The 12,239-nt window shown below is 44.6% G+C and overlaps 2 protein-coding genes across 2 annotated transcripts; both read right to left on the reverse strand.

Annotated features, from left to right (window-relative positions):
* Nucleotides 1-3,066: 3,066 nt before the first annotated feature.
* Nucleotides 3,067-4,197, reverse strand: LOC135396875 (uncharacterized). The gene is made up of 2 exons (XM_064628089.1): nt 3,622-4,197; nt 3,067-3,556 (listed from the first exon to the last, which is right to left on the reverse strand). The coding sequence occupies exons 1-2, from the start codon at nt 4,088-4,090 to the stop codon at nt 3,102-3,104; spliced, it is 924 nt and encodes a 307-aa protein (XP_064484159.1). The 5' UTR covers nt 4,091-4,197; the 3' UTR covers nt 3,067-3,101.
* Nucleotides 4,198-6,611: 2,414 nt separating this feature from the next.
* LOC135396879 (uncharacterized) lies at nt 6,612-9,078 on the reverse strand. The gene is made up of 2 exons (XM_064628102.1): nt 8,528-9,078; nt 6,612-8,462 (listed from the first exon to the last, which is right to left on the reverse strand). Exons 1-2 carry the CDS (start codon nt 8,991-8,993, stop codon nt 8,008-8,010), a joined length of 921 nt encoding a protein of 306 aa, XP_064484172.1. The 5' UTR covers nt 8,994-9,078; the 3' UTR covers nt 6,612-8,007.
* Nucleotides 9,079-12,239: the final 3,161 nt, after the last annotated feature.

Below are 12,239 nucleotides of genomic sequence, written 5' to 3' on the forward strand. Positions count from 1 at the left end.
TGTCTCTGTGTACCTCACATTTTACCAGCAGCATCTTTAAAAAGTCGAAAGATGTAAGTCACTGAAAAGGTTAGCCAGCTGTAGGACTCGAACCCACATCTTCTAGAAGGGTTGGAGTCCTACAGCTGGCTAACCTTTAGTGATTTACATCTTTCATCGTTCATTTCTTCGGCAGTTTGGGGCTTTGTGTGTATTTGTCCTTTCTATGTTGTTCCAGCCTCACAACATTAGTTCTCTCATATTTAAGAAGTCGTTCATTGTAAGACCCGACTTTTATTGCTGTTTCCTTTCTTGCGTGGGCACACTTTAGTTTCCATTAGCGTGGGGGTAGTGTTACCAGTAATTCACAGTGTCAATGCGATACTCTGTGCTAGGTACATTTTACAAGATCCCTCCGTTCTGAGTGTGTGTTACGCCCATCAGTGTTCCGTCAGTTGCCCGTTTCGTCAAGTAACTCTCCCCCCCCCCCCTCTTAGGCAGAGTGCGGTCAAAGTTAAACCGATCTGGGTGGTGTAGGTGGTGTCCTCTTTTGTTTGCTGGTGGTTTCAGACGTCAGTTTGGCACGCCAAACTGACTGTTGCACTTCTCTCGTTCGGTATTTCGTATTTCGCTACTTATTTGGTATGTGCTATAGAACTCTAGCGAAGGAATATATCTATTACAGCCCAGGAGGGAGTATACGTTTACTATTTCCTGCAGTGGCAAATGGAGCTCCTCTGGAGGGGCACGCTATATGGGACAAGCCGTTTACTCCTCTTCTGGAGTTAACGTGCACTTTTTTTTTATAACAGTGCCCGAGCAAAACGAATGCGAGCACATTTATTAGCCAGAGGCGCGAAACGTGTACGAAGAGTGAAATAGTACACGTCCAAATTCGAATCCAAACCGACTTATTGGCCATTAGTATTGAAGTGTCCAGTATCGACCACCACACATACAGCAAGAAGAAATGGAAATCCGAAAAGTCACAGTACCTACACACTCTAAGAAAAAAAGGAGTAAAACGGGGAGTAATTGCAGCTTCTACTCCCCTAGTCTGCAATTACTCCCCATTTTAGTCCCCTAACCCAACATTTAGCCCCGACATTTACTCCCCGGGACTGCAAATTGTCACTAAACTTCGCGAATGGTCTCCTGAATGCAACAGTCTACGTAAATATGTGCCCTTGGTCCATTTGAACGACATAAGGCTGTATAACTCAGACAACGTAGCAATTTTCCAGCCACACAGAGTAAGAAACAGTTAGCGCATCTTTCTTCGCAAATTGTGCCCTAGTATGGCGCAAGATTTTATATCACTCGATATATCACCGTTGACGGTTTGCTTCAAAGTATTTTCATGCATGCGCACCAATTATGTACCTGGGACTCTTACAACAGCGCGTGAAATGCGGTCTTCACTCTGCGTGACATTCATTTACTCCCGTGCATTTACTCCCGAAAGGGACTATTTTTTGTGGCAATGCAATTACTCCCCAAAAGGAGTAGAAGTACTCCTTTTTTTCTTAGAGTGCAGGAGCCACTGCAAGTTTTGTAATACCATATGACGCCTCAGTGCACCATTTCGTTAAAAGCATGTCTTTACCATGCGATATTACTTCTCCGGGGGATTCGTAGACCTCCTATACTCCTTCCTCTCAAATGAAGGGTAAGAGACCATCGATTCTCCTTTTGTGAGGAGTAAATCTGACGTGAAGAAGAGTATAAATTAAAAATCTACCTGTTTCACTCCATTAGAACACCTTTTCGAATAACAGTGTATAGCGTATATTGCACGTACGACTAGGCCAACGTTTACCTTGTTCCGATGGCGGATTCCATTGGGAGAGCAGATTTTGCCCCGCACTGGGTGGGGGTTTGAGTGTATGCTCCCAGTGGGGTCACAAGAGTTTGCTTCGTCAATGGAATGCTAACAATGGTTTTGTACGAAGCGCGCGCTGTGCATAGCGCGTGACTGTGAGCCAGACTTGTACAAAATACTGCGCAAAAGTATTTAAAATAAGATACTAAATACTCTACGGAAAAAGTATTTAAAATTGAGTACAAAATACTCAAAACTGAAAGTAATTTGAGTAGAGTACTAAATACTCTAAGAAGTATTTAAGATACTCTTTAAAGTACTTTAGTATTAGCAGTAAGTGAAACGCGTATTCTGAACGTGGGCTTACAAATGAAAGGAATAAACTTCATCAGTCATGCATATCTTTCATTTGCAACGTCATGGTGTCAAGTAATGCTTGGTGAACTTTGGTGAACCCAAGTAAACTTTGTTGATATGTTCTGACCCAAAACTTCGTAATCCCTCCTGTATGTCGGTTCGGGTCTTTCAACCTCTGGCACGTGTTTATTGCTTTGATGACCAAGGAAATAAATGCCGGGATTATCTTGTACCTAATCCCCTGGTGATTCACCTGGCAATATGAATAGGAACGGGTTTCGGACGAAGTTGGCTATTGACAAGCAGGGCCAGGCTTGGGACCAGCCTATTGTACAAGAGGATAAATGACAGATTCGCGAATTCCAGAAAAAAAGAAAAAGAAGAAAAAGGGGGTTAAATTCCAGTGAGCTGAAAATCTCGGCACGGCGGGAAGCGTGCTGGATATGGCTTGACGAGAAAGGAAAGTATTTTGAGTACTGAGTAGCAAATACCGAAAAAAGTATTTTAAATACATTAAAAATACTTCTCACAAAAAGTACTGAGTAGAGTACCAAAATACCGGAAAAAGTATTTAAAATACTGTATTTTGAGTACGTACTCAAGATACGTACAAGTATGCAGTGTGAGCCCGTGCTTTCCCGGGTTCGCTTTGGTCTCGTGGCTCAAAAACTATCGCTCTTTCGAGCAAAAAGTTTTGCCCTTGCTCCGCTAATGAACCATTCAATGTTTGAGACGGTTCTGCCAATGGAACAGTTCTTGTCCCTTCCCGGGGCAAAAATTTGACTCAGCTCTGCCAACGCTAGGAATACTCGTTAGAATCCATTCTAAAAATACGCATTATGTACGAAGTCCCGGTCCCTATACTCATAAGAATGTCTCCACACAGCACGGTTTGATTTTCCGTCAACTTTCTCACTTTATTTTCACGCAATCTTTGTCAAAGTCACTGAGGGGTGGCTGATGGGTTTGCTGACTGTGTCAGTTTCTCAATGATGTCCCCGCAATGTTGAATGCGCGTTATAAAATCCATTGCTTCCTTGCTTCGCAGTGCGGCTTCGGAGATGAGATAGTCAGTTTTACGATGCTCTTGTGCTGCCTGTACTGAGGACATTTTTGGTGCCACAGCCTCCAAACAAATATTTAATTCTCCCAAGCTTTCGCAAACGTCGTCAATTTTCCCGCAAAGTTCCTTTACTGTTGTCGAGGATGGAAACTTTAGGGGTTGAACACCCTCAAGGAAATCTTCCATGCTTTTGGCCTTTTTACATAAGTAGTCCAGATACTGCTGCATCCCTGCACGCGATGGAGATGCCGGAAAAGGTGGTGCTTCGTCCAACGATTCCACTGACTGGGCTTGATATGATGTGGACATAGACGCTGGATCAACTTTACTTTTTGCTGAAAAATAATATAGGTATATAGTTTGCTGCGTAGCAATGATAGGCGTCTATACGTATGCTTACCTGCATGTTCGAAATTCAACTTTGAGCTGTCATCGGGCACGCCTTCAGACGGCGAATCGAGTAGCTGCAGTGAGACGCTTTTCCCCAAGCAATAGTAGCTCGCAGCGTTTAGCAGATCCTGCCATACTGAGACCTGTTCTTGGACTGTGGCAGTGCCGTTAACGAATGAGGAGTTCGTCTGTTCGTCGTAGTACCCAGAGGAATTGAGGAAATCTTCCAGCAAACGATAAAACTCCTCGTCGTTTGGTGAACTCCGCAGCTTGTCTGCCATAAGTGGTTCTATCAGCGCACACGTCCACTTCAAAAGTTCATTTCTCCGTGTACAACGCCCATAAAAAAAGAGTTCCCACAGTTCGTACTCACTAGAAGGAACGTCTGGGTATTTTAGAGCACACAGCACATCTCTCAACTGCGTAGCTCGTTCGGGTGTGTACCACCCTTCCGATGAATCCACACTGGCACAGGCCATTATAACGAGAGAAAACCGTATGGACAGTTCTAGCACGGTAACGCCGGTCTGCTTCTTATTCTTCTTCGGCCTCGGGGCAGTGGCTACTGGGTATGCGCACGAGCGACTTTTTCGGTGGTGGTGGTGGTGATGTTGAAAGGGCTTGCCGTTGTCGGCCTCACGTATGTGGGCAACGTCACGACTGACGCCCTGGGGAAATGTGCGTCCTGGGCCGACTTCTAGGGGAACTGTGCCGACATATGTCTGAAAGCGTCTGAGGAAAACCCAGGAAAAATCCCAGACAGCACAGCCGGCACCGGGATTCGAACCCGGGTACCTCCCAGTCTCGGGCGAGATTTTCCCTCGCTGTTGAAAAATTCGGCCACTCGGTGGCCACTATTCCTAGTGGTGGAAGAAGAAGAAGAAGAAGAAATTCGGTCCAGATTGGGCCTGCACGGCCAAAAAACTCAATCTAGACCTGGGTTCCGATGCGGAAGGCACGCTCGGAAACATTCCATCGCGAGCCCACCAGGTTCCCTGTCTTATGGTTACCAAATATCAAACGTAAATAGCCATATGTAAATATAAACCATTTGCATCCATCACGAAAGGGTTTCCAGTCGTCGGGACTCCGGGAGTGGAGAAAGGTACAGGATCGGTGTGAAAACTTCGGGCCTACGAATGAGGGCACCAGCCATCGTCATGGCACGGCCTCGAGTTATCCGTTACTGCATGTCTTTGCTATGCAATATCACTTCTCCGGGGAGTGAGTTCGTACACCTCCTCCTTCCTCTCAGATGAAGGGTAAGTGACATCCATTCTCCTTTTGTGAGGAGTGAATCTGACGTGAAAAAGAGTATAAATTGGAAATCTACCTTTCTCACTCCATTAGAACACATTTTCGAATAACAGTGTAGCGTATATTGCCAGTGATTTCCCCAGAAATTTACTTCTGGGGGGGGGGGGGGGGGGGGGGGGGTGCCGAGCTTTCAAGGGGGGGGGTTATACTTGGTGAAGGTTCCACTTACGGAATTTTATTTAGACACGGAAATAATCGTGGCACAATTGTAACATATCTGCACAGCTTTCTCGGTTTATTTGTACATGTTATTATGTTAGAACACAGTACATTAGAATACAGATTCATTATGAACGGCATTTCAACATTAAGATGTATAATCACACGACCGAAAAAGAAAAGAGACTAGCACCTTGTCTCACGAAGCTCAATGAACACCTAGCAACCAACGGTGAAAACCTTAGAATACCTCGCTTGATTGAGTTCGGCGCAAATGGTTCTTGATGACCCACATTGAGTTTACGTGCCCGCACTCATTCTTGCTCGTATATGCGCGCAATATCTGCATTGATCACTTTCAAATGATTTTGGACAAATGCATGGTACGATCATCTGCATGACTGTGGTCCTACAGCCCAAGTTTGACAGTACATGATGCAATTCGCTGCGCCGGACTCACTACCAGAACGTGTTGGTGGCCGAGAGGGGTGGGGTCACCTGAGAAATTTCAGGGGGGTGTTGCAAAAATGCAGGGAGGGTGTACACCTCCCTGTTACGACTAGGCCAACGTTTACCTTGTTCTGATGGCGGATTCCATTGGGAGAGCAGATTTTGCCCCGCACTGGGGTGGGGTTTGAGTGTGTGAGCTCCCAGTGGGGTCACAAGAGTTTGCTTTGTCAATGGAATGCTAACAATCGTTCAATGTACGAAGCGCGAGCTGCTTTCCCGGGTTCGCTTTTGTCTCGTGGCTCCAAAACTACTGCTCTTTCGAGCAAACGTTTTGCCCTTGCTCCGCTAATGGCACCAGTCAACGTTCGAGACGGTTCTACCAACGGAACAGTTCCTGTCCCTTCCCGGGGCAAAAAGTTGACTCCGCTCTGCCAATGGAATGCGCCATGACGGACTCCGTACATAAGACCACTCTGGTTGAGCTTAATCTTTTCGTGTTGTTGTTTTCTTTTCTTCTTTTTTTTTTTTTCAAGTTAGAATTTCGGAAGAAGCCGGTCAGATATGCACCATGAAAAGCAATTCACCCCACAGAGGCGTAATTATCGCAGAAATTGGATTTAAAGTACGCTCGCAAAAACCGACCGTGCGCAGCGGTTGTGAAAACCAGTACCAGCCGCGATATTCCCATTCGTAGAACCAACGTCTGTCTACCAACGTCATGGTGACGATGTCCATGACCATCCATGACGATGACCATCGTCATCATCACGTTGGTAGACAGACTGAAACCGAAACAGATCGGAATGGGAGGGCTGGGTTCCACGAATGGGCACTTGTATGCTGCTTCCTACTGAAAGAAAAGTAAGACCGAAGGTTCGCGTCCCTTGGAGGGACCATCGTAATCCCCTGAAGACCGCGACTTTTTGGCGCGACCTTGTTCGCCTTATAGCTTTGATCGCAGTTCAACTCTACCAAATTGGTGGCGCTGTCGAACACTATGACGTCATTTGTTTACGATGATGTTTCTATGACGTAAATGTCAGAATTTTACCAAAATACATCACAACTTTGAACTGAGCAAACCACAACAATTTTATTTGCAAACATTGCTTGTGGTCATACATAACCTGCTCCAAACAGATACCTCATGCAAGAAAAAAAAAAAAGAAAAACTTGTTTGGACACATTCATAAGTAGAGCCAGAGACATTGTGCACAAAAATCTTCCAAAATGTGCACGCAAATATGCGGCGCAAAACACCTAAATATGCGTAAGTTATGCAGAATGATAATGCCAGGGACGTTGCTCTGGAAGCTTTCGCATGACTGGGAATTATATAAACACGTAAATTGTCTGAAAACATTTTACAAATAGACCTCCACCCGAGAAACGTTATGACAATGTTAGACAGACTGAACCCGAAACAAATCGGAAGGGGAGGGCTGGGTTCCACGAATGGGCACTTGTTTGCTGCCTCCTATTGTAAGAAAAGTAGTACCAAAGTACCCTTTCAGGGACCGTCGTGATCCCCTCAAGACCGTGGCTTTCGTGCTCGACCGTGTTCGCCCCTAGTTTCGGGCGTAGTTCAATTCTACCAAATTGGTGGCGCTGTCGAACAGTATGACGTCATTTGTTTACAAACAACGATAGGTCTACTAAAATGCGTGTTTTTTATTGTATGTTGGAACGTACGTTCACGCGTACGCAGTCAGTATTGCTTGTTGGTCATTGCAGAGTGCTGCCATATCCATACTCAGGTTTTCAAAGGTGTGTGCACGCATATGCAAGCATTTTTAGATGGGATGATTACATGGGATTACATTGGATGATTAAAAATGTCCTGTTTTGCCAGTTAAGAATGCCATGTATTGCAAAAATGTGGACTGTATACTCTGCAGCATGTTATTCCGCGCGCATACAGCTCTTCGTTGTGCTGTTCATCGCCTTTGGGTCTTCAACTCGTTGACTACTTGTTCAGTCTTCAGAAATTGGTGCTAGTCAAATCTACCGACTCCGTTGCATGAAGCAGCAGCGCAGTAACGTAGATGCGTTGCTCGAACACGGGTTTAGGACTTTTTAGACTTTTGAAATTGTGAGCAAAACAAAGGGAACCGCAAACTTTTAAAAAAATTATTAAAATGGCAGTGAAACATGACATAATATGCAACAGAATGGCGTGGAAATATGACAGATACAACCAAGCGACGCCGAAATACGATAGAACGTGCAACCGTGAAATTATATGATGATCACGATGAAATATGCCGAAATATGCAACACGAAACATTGTAGATTTGTGTTGTTGTGGTTTGTAATGTGTGGGAAAACGCTAGGATATTCGTTAGAATCCATTCTAAAAATATGCATTATGTACGAAGTTCTGGGCCCTACTCATAAGAATGTATCTACACAGCCAGGTTTGATATTCAGTCCACTTTTTCACATTATTTTCACACAATCTTTGTCAGAGTCACTGATGGATGGCTGAAGGGTTTGTTGACTGTATCAGTTTCTCAATTATGCTCCCAGAATGTTGAATGCACATTGCAAAATCCAGTGCTTCCCTGCTGAGCAGTGCGGCTTCGGAGATGAGGTAATCAGTTTTACAATGCTCTTGTTCTGCCTGCACTGAGGGCACTTTTGGTGCCACAGCTTCAAAACAAATATTCAATTCTCCCAAGCTTTCGCAAACGTTGTCAATTTTCCCACAAAGTTCCTTCACTGTCGTCGAGGATGGAAACTTTAGGGGTTGAACACCCTCAAGGAAATCTTCCATGCTTTGGGCATTTTTACATAAGTAGTCCAGATACTGCTGCATCCCTGCACGCGTTGGAAACGCCGAAAAAGGTGGTGCTTCGTCAAACGATTCCACTGACTGGGCTTGACATGGTGTGGACACAGACAGTGGATCAAACTTACTGTTTGCTGAAAAATAATATAGGTATATAGTTTGCTGCGTAGCAGTGATAGGCTTCTAAACGTATGCTTACCTGCATGTTCGAAATTAAACTCTGAGCTGTCATCAGGCACGCATTCAGACGGCGAATCGAATACCTGCAGTGAGACGCTTTTCCCCAAGCAATAGTAGCTCGCCGTGTTTAGCAGATCCTGCCACACTGAGCCCTGTTCTTGGACTGTGGCAGTGCCCCTAACGAATGACGAGTTCGTCTGTTCGTCGAAGTAACCAGAGGAATTGAGGAAATCTTCCAGCAAACGATATAACGCCTCGTCGTTCGGTGAACTCCGCAGCTTGTCTGCTATAACTGGTTCTATCAGCGCACACGTCCACTTCAAAAGTTCATTTCTCGGTGTACAACACCCACAAGAAAAGAGTTCCCACAGTTCGTCGTCACCAGAAGGAACGTCTGGGTATTTTAAAGCACACAGCACATCTCTCAACTGCGTAGCTCGTTCGGGTGTGTACCCTTCCGAGGAATCCACACTGGGACAGCCCATTATAACAAGATAAAACAGTATGTACAGTTGTAGCACGGTAACACTGGTCGTCTTGTGTCTTCTTCGGCCTCGGGGGCAGGCGCTAGATCCTCAGGGGTATCATTCGTTGTGTTCGTACGCCTCGGCGGCGGTGGCTATGAATGTAGTGCCCTGGTCAGCGCATGAAGACATCAATTGTTCTCAGTCGTCGGTTTCACGCTGTCGTAGGTGGATGTGTGTGTGTTGTGCTTCTTGTTTCATGCTGATTACCACATGGAGGTAAGTAATTTTAGTTCCTTGATGTTTGTACTCCCGAATTTTTAGTGAAACATTCGCGCCCGGTTTCAACTGTGGTGAAATCCGTTAAATAAGTTCAATTTCGGAAGATTTACAGGCAACAGTGCCGAATGATACTCCGATCAAATTTGGACAATCAAAAAACGTATATCTGTTCTCATATAGTCTTCGATAGCTTATAAATAGCCTCTGTGAGTGATTTAACGTGTGATACAGTTAGCATTTAGGGCTCAAACGCCTGCAGTGGAGCAGCAGTTACGAATGATACCCCTCAGGTTTTAAGCGCCGACCAAATTACAACAGCCGAACGACGTTTTCCTGTTCTCGTGCAAGTTTCGATAGCTTATACAAGCCTCAGTGAGTGATTTAACGTGTGATACAGTTAGAATTTAGCGTTCAAAACCCTGCAGTCAAGCAGCAGTTACGTATGATACCCCTCAGGTTTTAAGCTCCGATCAAGTTGCAACAACCGAACGACGTTTTCCAGTTCTCGTGCAGCTTTCGATAGCTTATGAAAGCCTCAGTGAGTGATTTAACGTGTGATACAGTTAGAATTTTGGGCCTCGAAACCCTGCGGTCAAGCAGCAGTTACGAATGATACCCCTCAGGTTTTAAGCTCTGATACAGTATCGACAACAGAACACAGCTTTCCTGTCCTCATATAGCCTTCGATGGCTTATAAAAGCCACAGTGAGTGATGTAACATGTGATACAGTCAGAATTTAAGGCTGAGAAATCCGCAATCAAGCAGCGGTGTCGAGTGATACCGCTCAGGTTTTAAGCTCCGACCTGATTTGAACAACCAAACAACGTTTTCCTGTCCTCATATGGCCTTTGATAGCTTAGAAATGCCACAGTGAGTGATCCGATCATTTTCTTTTCAAAAATTGTAGAGGATTTTATAAATGACACTGCCGAAATTTAAGGCTTGCAAATGATGATTACGGAGAGTGAAATGCTATCCAGCATTTAAAAGCTGCAAACTTGAAGCTTTTTGTTGCCTAAATACATTTCACCCTGTTGTTTCCAGGTGGAACCCCTGTAGCTGACCAGAAAGGCCAGGACTGTCAGATGCCATACATGAATTGGGTATGGGATAGGAAAAGAAGTATTGGGATTCTATTGGAGAATTTGCATACCCCTGCTTATGCTAGTCCTCACTAGGCCAACCAAAGCAGGCACACAATTGTTCTCGTACTGAGCTGACAGGTTTGTAACTGACACTGTTTACTTATACTTCTCAGTAATTTCACACTACTCACAATTATGTTTTACTTTCAGTTCAAGGTCTTCAAACAGAGCTGACCCAGCAGAAGGCCTCTGGTGGCATACTGTAATTAAGTGCGCCACTCCCACGGGATTATTGCATTGGCCTTTTGCATTCATGCCTTAATGCTGTCCAGGGCATCCCCCAGGCACCAGCTGCGTGACGATGCCCCACCCCACGGATTGTCTTATGTCAACAGCGTGCTCCCATAGGGAACTATGGACACTAGAAGATGGACTGTGGATATGCTAAGGAATTCTTCAGTAGCTTCATGGTGCACGGCAGAAGAAACAGCAGACCTGGACGAAGTAAACAAACGGCCCTTGTCAGGGCCACCATATGTCTGCCACAATGGCTAGCGTTCTGCTGATAGCACAAACCCTGATGGTGATAGAAGATCACTGAACGAACCATAACTCAAGCACGATGGCTACAACAGTGGTGATAGAAAGCAATCATTGCAGTTGCAAATGCCATACATTTCGTTAAGCACTATATTTTTGATGACAGTAATATTTAGAGTTGAAGGAGTCATGTTCTGCCACTTTTTGGATAGTCAAAGTATGCATCACAGAACATATTGCTAAGGTGAACATTATGTGGAACTGACTATAACTCCGGTTATTCATTTGCACATAAAATATGAAGCAGAAAATGTCGAGGCTGTTGCGAGAGACCTGTATTATGTCTGTTCTATGTCTTTTACAAACGCTATCACTGTTTCTCGACAAAAGTAACGTGGAGACTGTACTGGATGCCTCCATTTATCCCCTTTCTCTCCGTACTATAAAGGTAGTTCTTTTTGTGTAGGCCAATAATACGAGAATTTGAAAAAAGGTCTTTGGGTGTACTTGACATAATTGTATGCCAGTCTATATCATTGAACCCCCGTGTCACTGAAGACAAAACTTTACGAGACAGTATATTTGGGTCCGAAGAACGCCATTGGCGCCACAGGGCACATTGACTTTAAACCACATCATGGAGGGCCACAAGGAAAAGAAACGACTGTAGTTACCATAAAACTTTGGTATATCATACATAACATTGTACACAAAAACAGGACCGACATAGTTATTGTGGAGTCGGATAGTGGATAACACAAAAAATTAATGGGCTTACTAGGCTAACGCCAATAAATGGGCGGCCTTTCAAATAGAGTGCTGAAAGTATGAAAAACTATTCGACCTTCACAAAGGTTTAGGAGAATGTTCAGGATCACTCCAAATTATCTATTTACTTACTGTATTGCTGCCTTAGCTCACAGTTGCAAAAATAAGTATGGAAAATCAAAGAGAAAGAGCTAGCTGGCATATTCACGGTGGGTTATGGCTTCGGGTTTGCTATGTTGTGTTTAATGAGAAGTGCAGAAATTTGGGCCAGTTGGTACATAACTGCAAAAGGGAATAAGAGCATACAGACTGGACAATGGAGAGACAGAGCTGCTTACAACTAAACTATAATGATAGGAAACCCGACGCAGTCATGTGCGCAGGTGCATTGGTATCCCACCATGTCAAAACAACGAGTACAGTGCTAGACAAATGTTAGAGAGCACGTTCCGGCGCATTGCTTCCTTAGAGTGACAGTGAATGGGACCTGTTAGATCCGAGTTTCCGTGAGTTCCTGATGGCTTATAAGCATAAGCGAACACCGATGTCCATGGATTACCTTTTATTAGTAGTCCCCTGCGTACAGACAGT

The sequence above is a fragment of the Ornithodoros turicata genome, chromosome 1 (assembly GCF_037126465.1).
Source record: "Ornithodoros turicata isolate Travis chromosome 1, ASM3712646v1, whole genome shotgun sequence".
NCBI lineage: Eukaryota > Metazoa > Arthropoda > Arachnida > Ixodida > Argasidae > Ornithodoros > Ornithodoros turicata.

Coding starts and splice junctions, on each gene's coding strand:
- LOC135396875 (XM_064628089.1), bottom strand. CDS start 4,090: ATGGCCTGTGCCAGTGTGGATTCATCGGAAGGGTGGTACACACCCGAA. Junction 3,557..3,621: donor GTTGAATTTCGAACATGCAG/GTAAGCATACGT, acceptor ATTATTTTTCAG/CAAAAAGTAAAGTTGATCCA.
- LOC135396879 (XM_064628102.1), bottom strand. CDS start 8,993: ATGGGCTGTCCCAGTGTGGATTCCTCGGAAGGGTACACACCCGAACGA. Junction 8,463..8,527: donor GTTTAATTTCGAACATGCAG/GTAAGCATACGT, acceptor ATTATTTTTCAG/CAAACAGTAAGTTTGATCCA.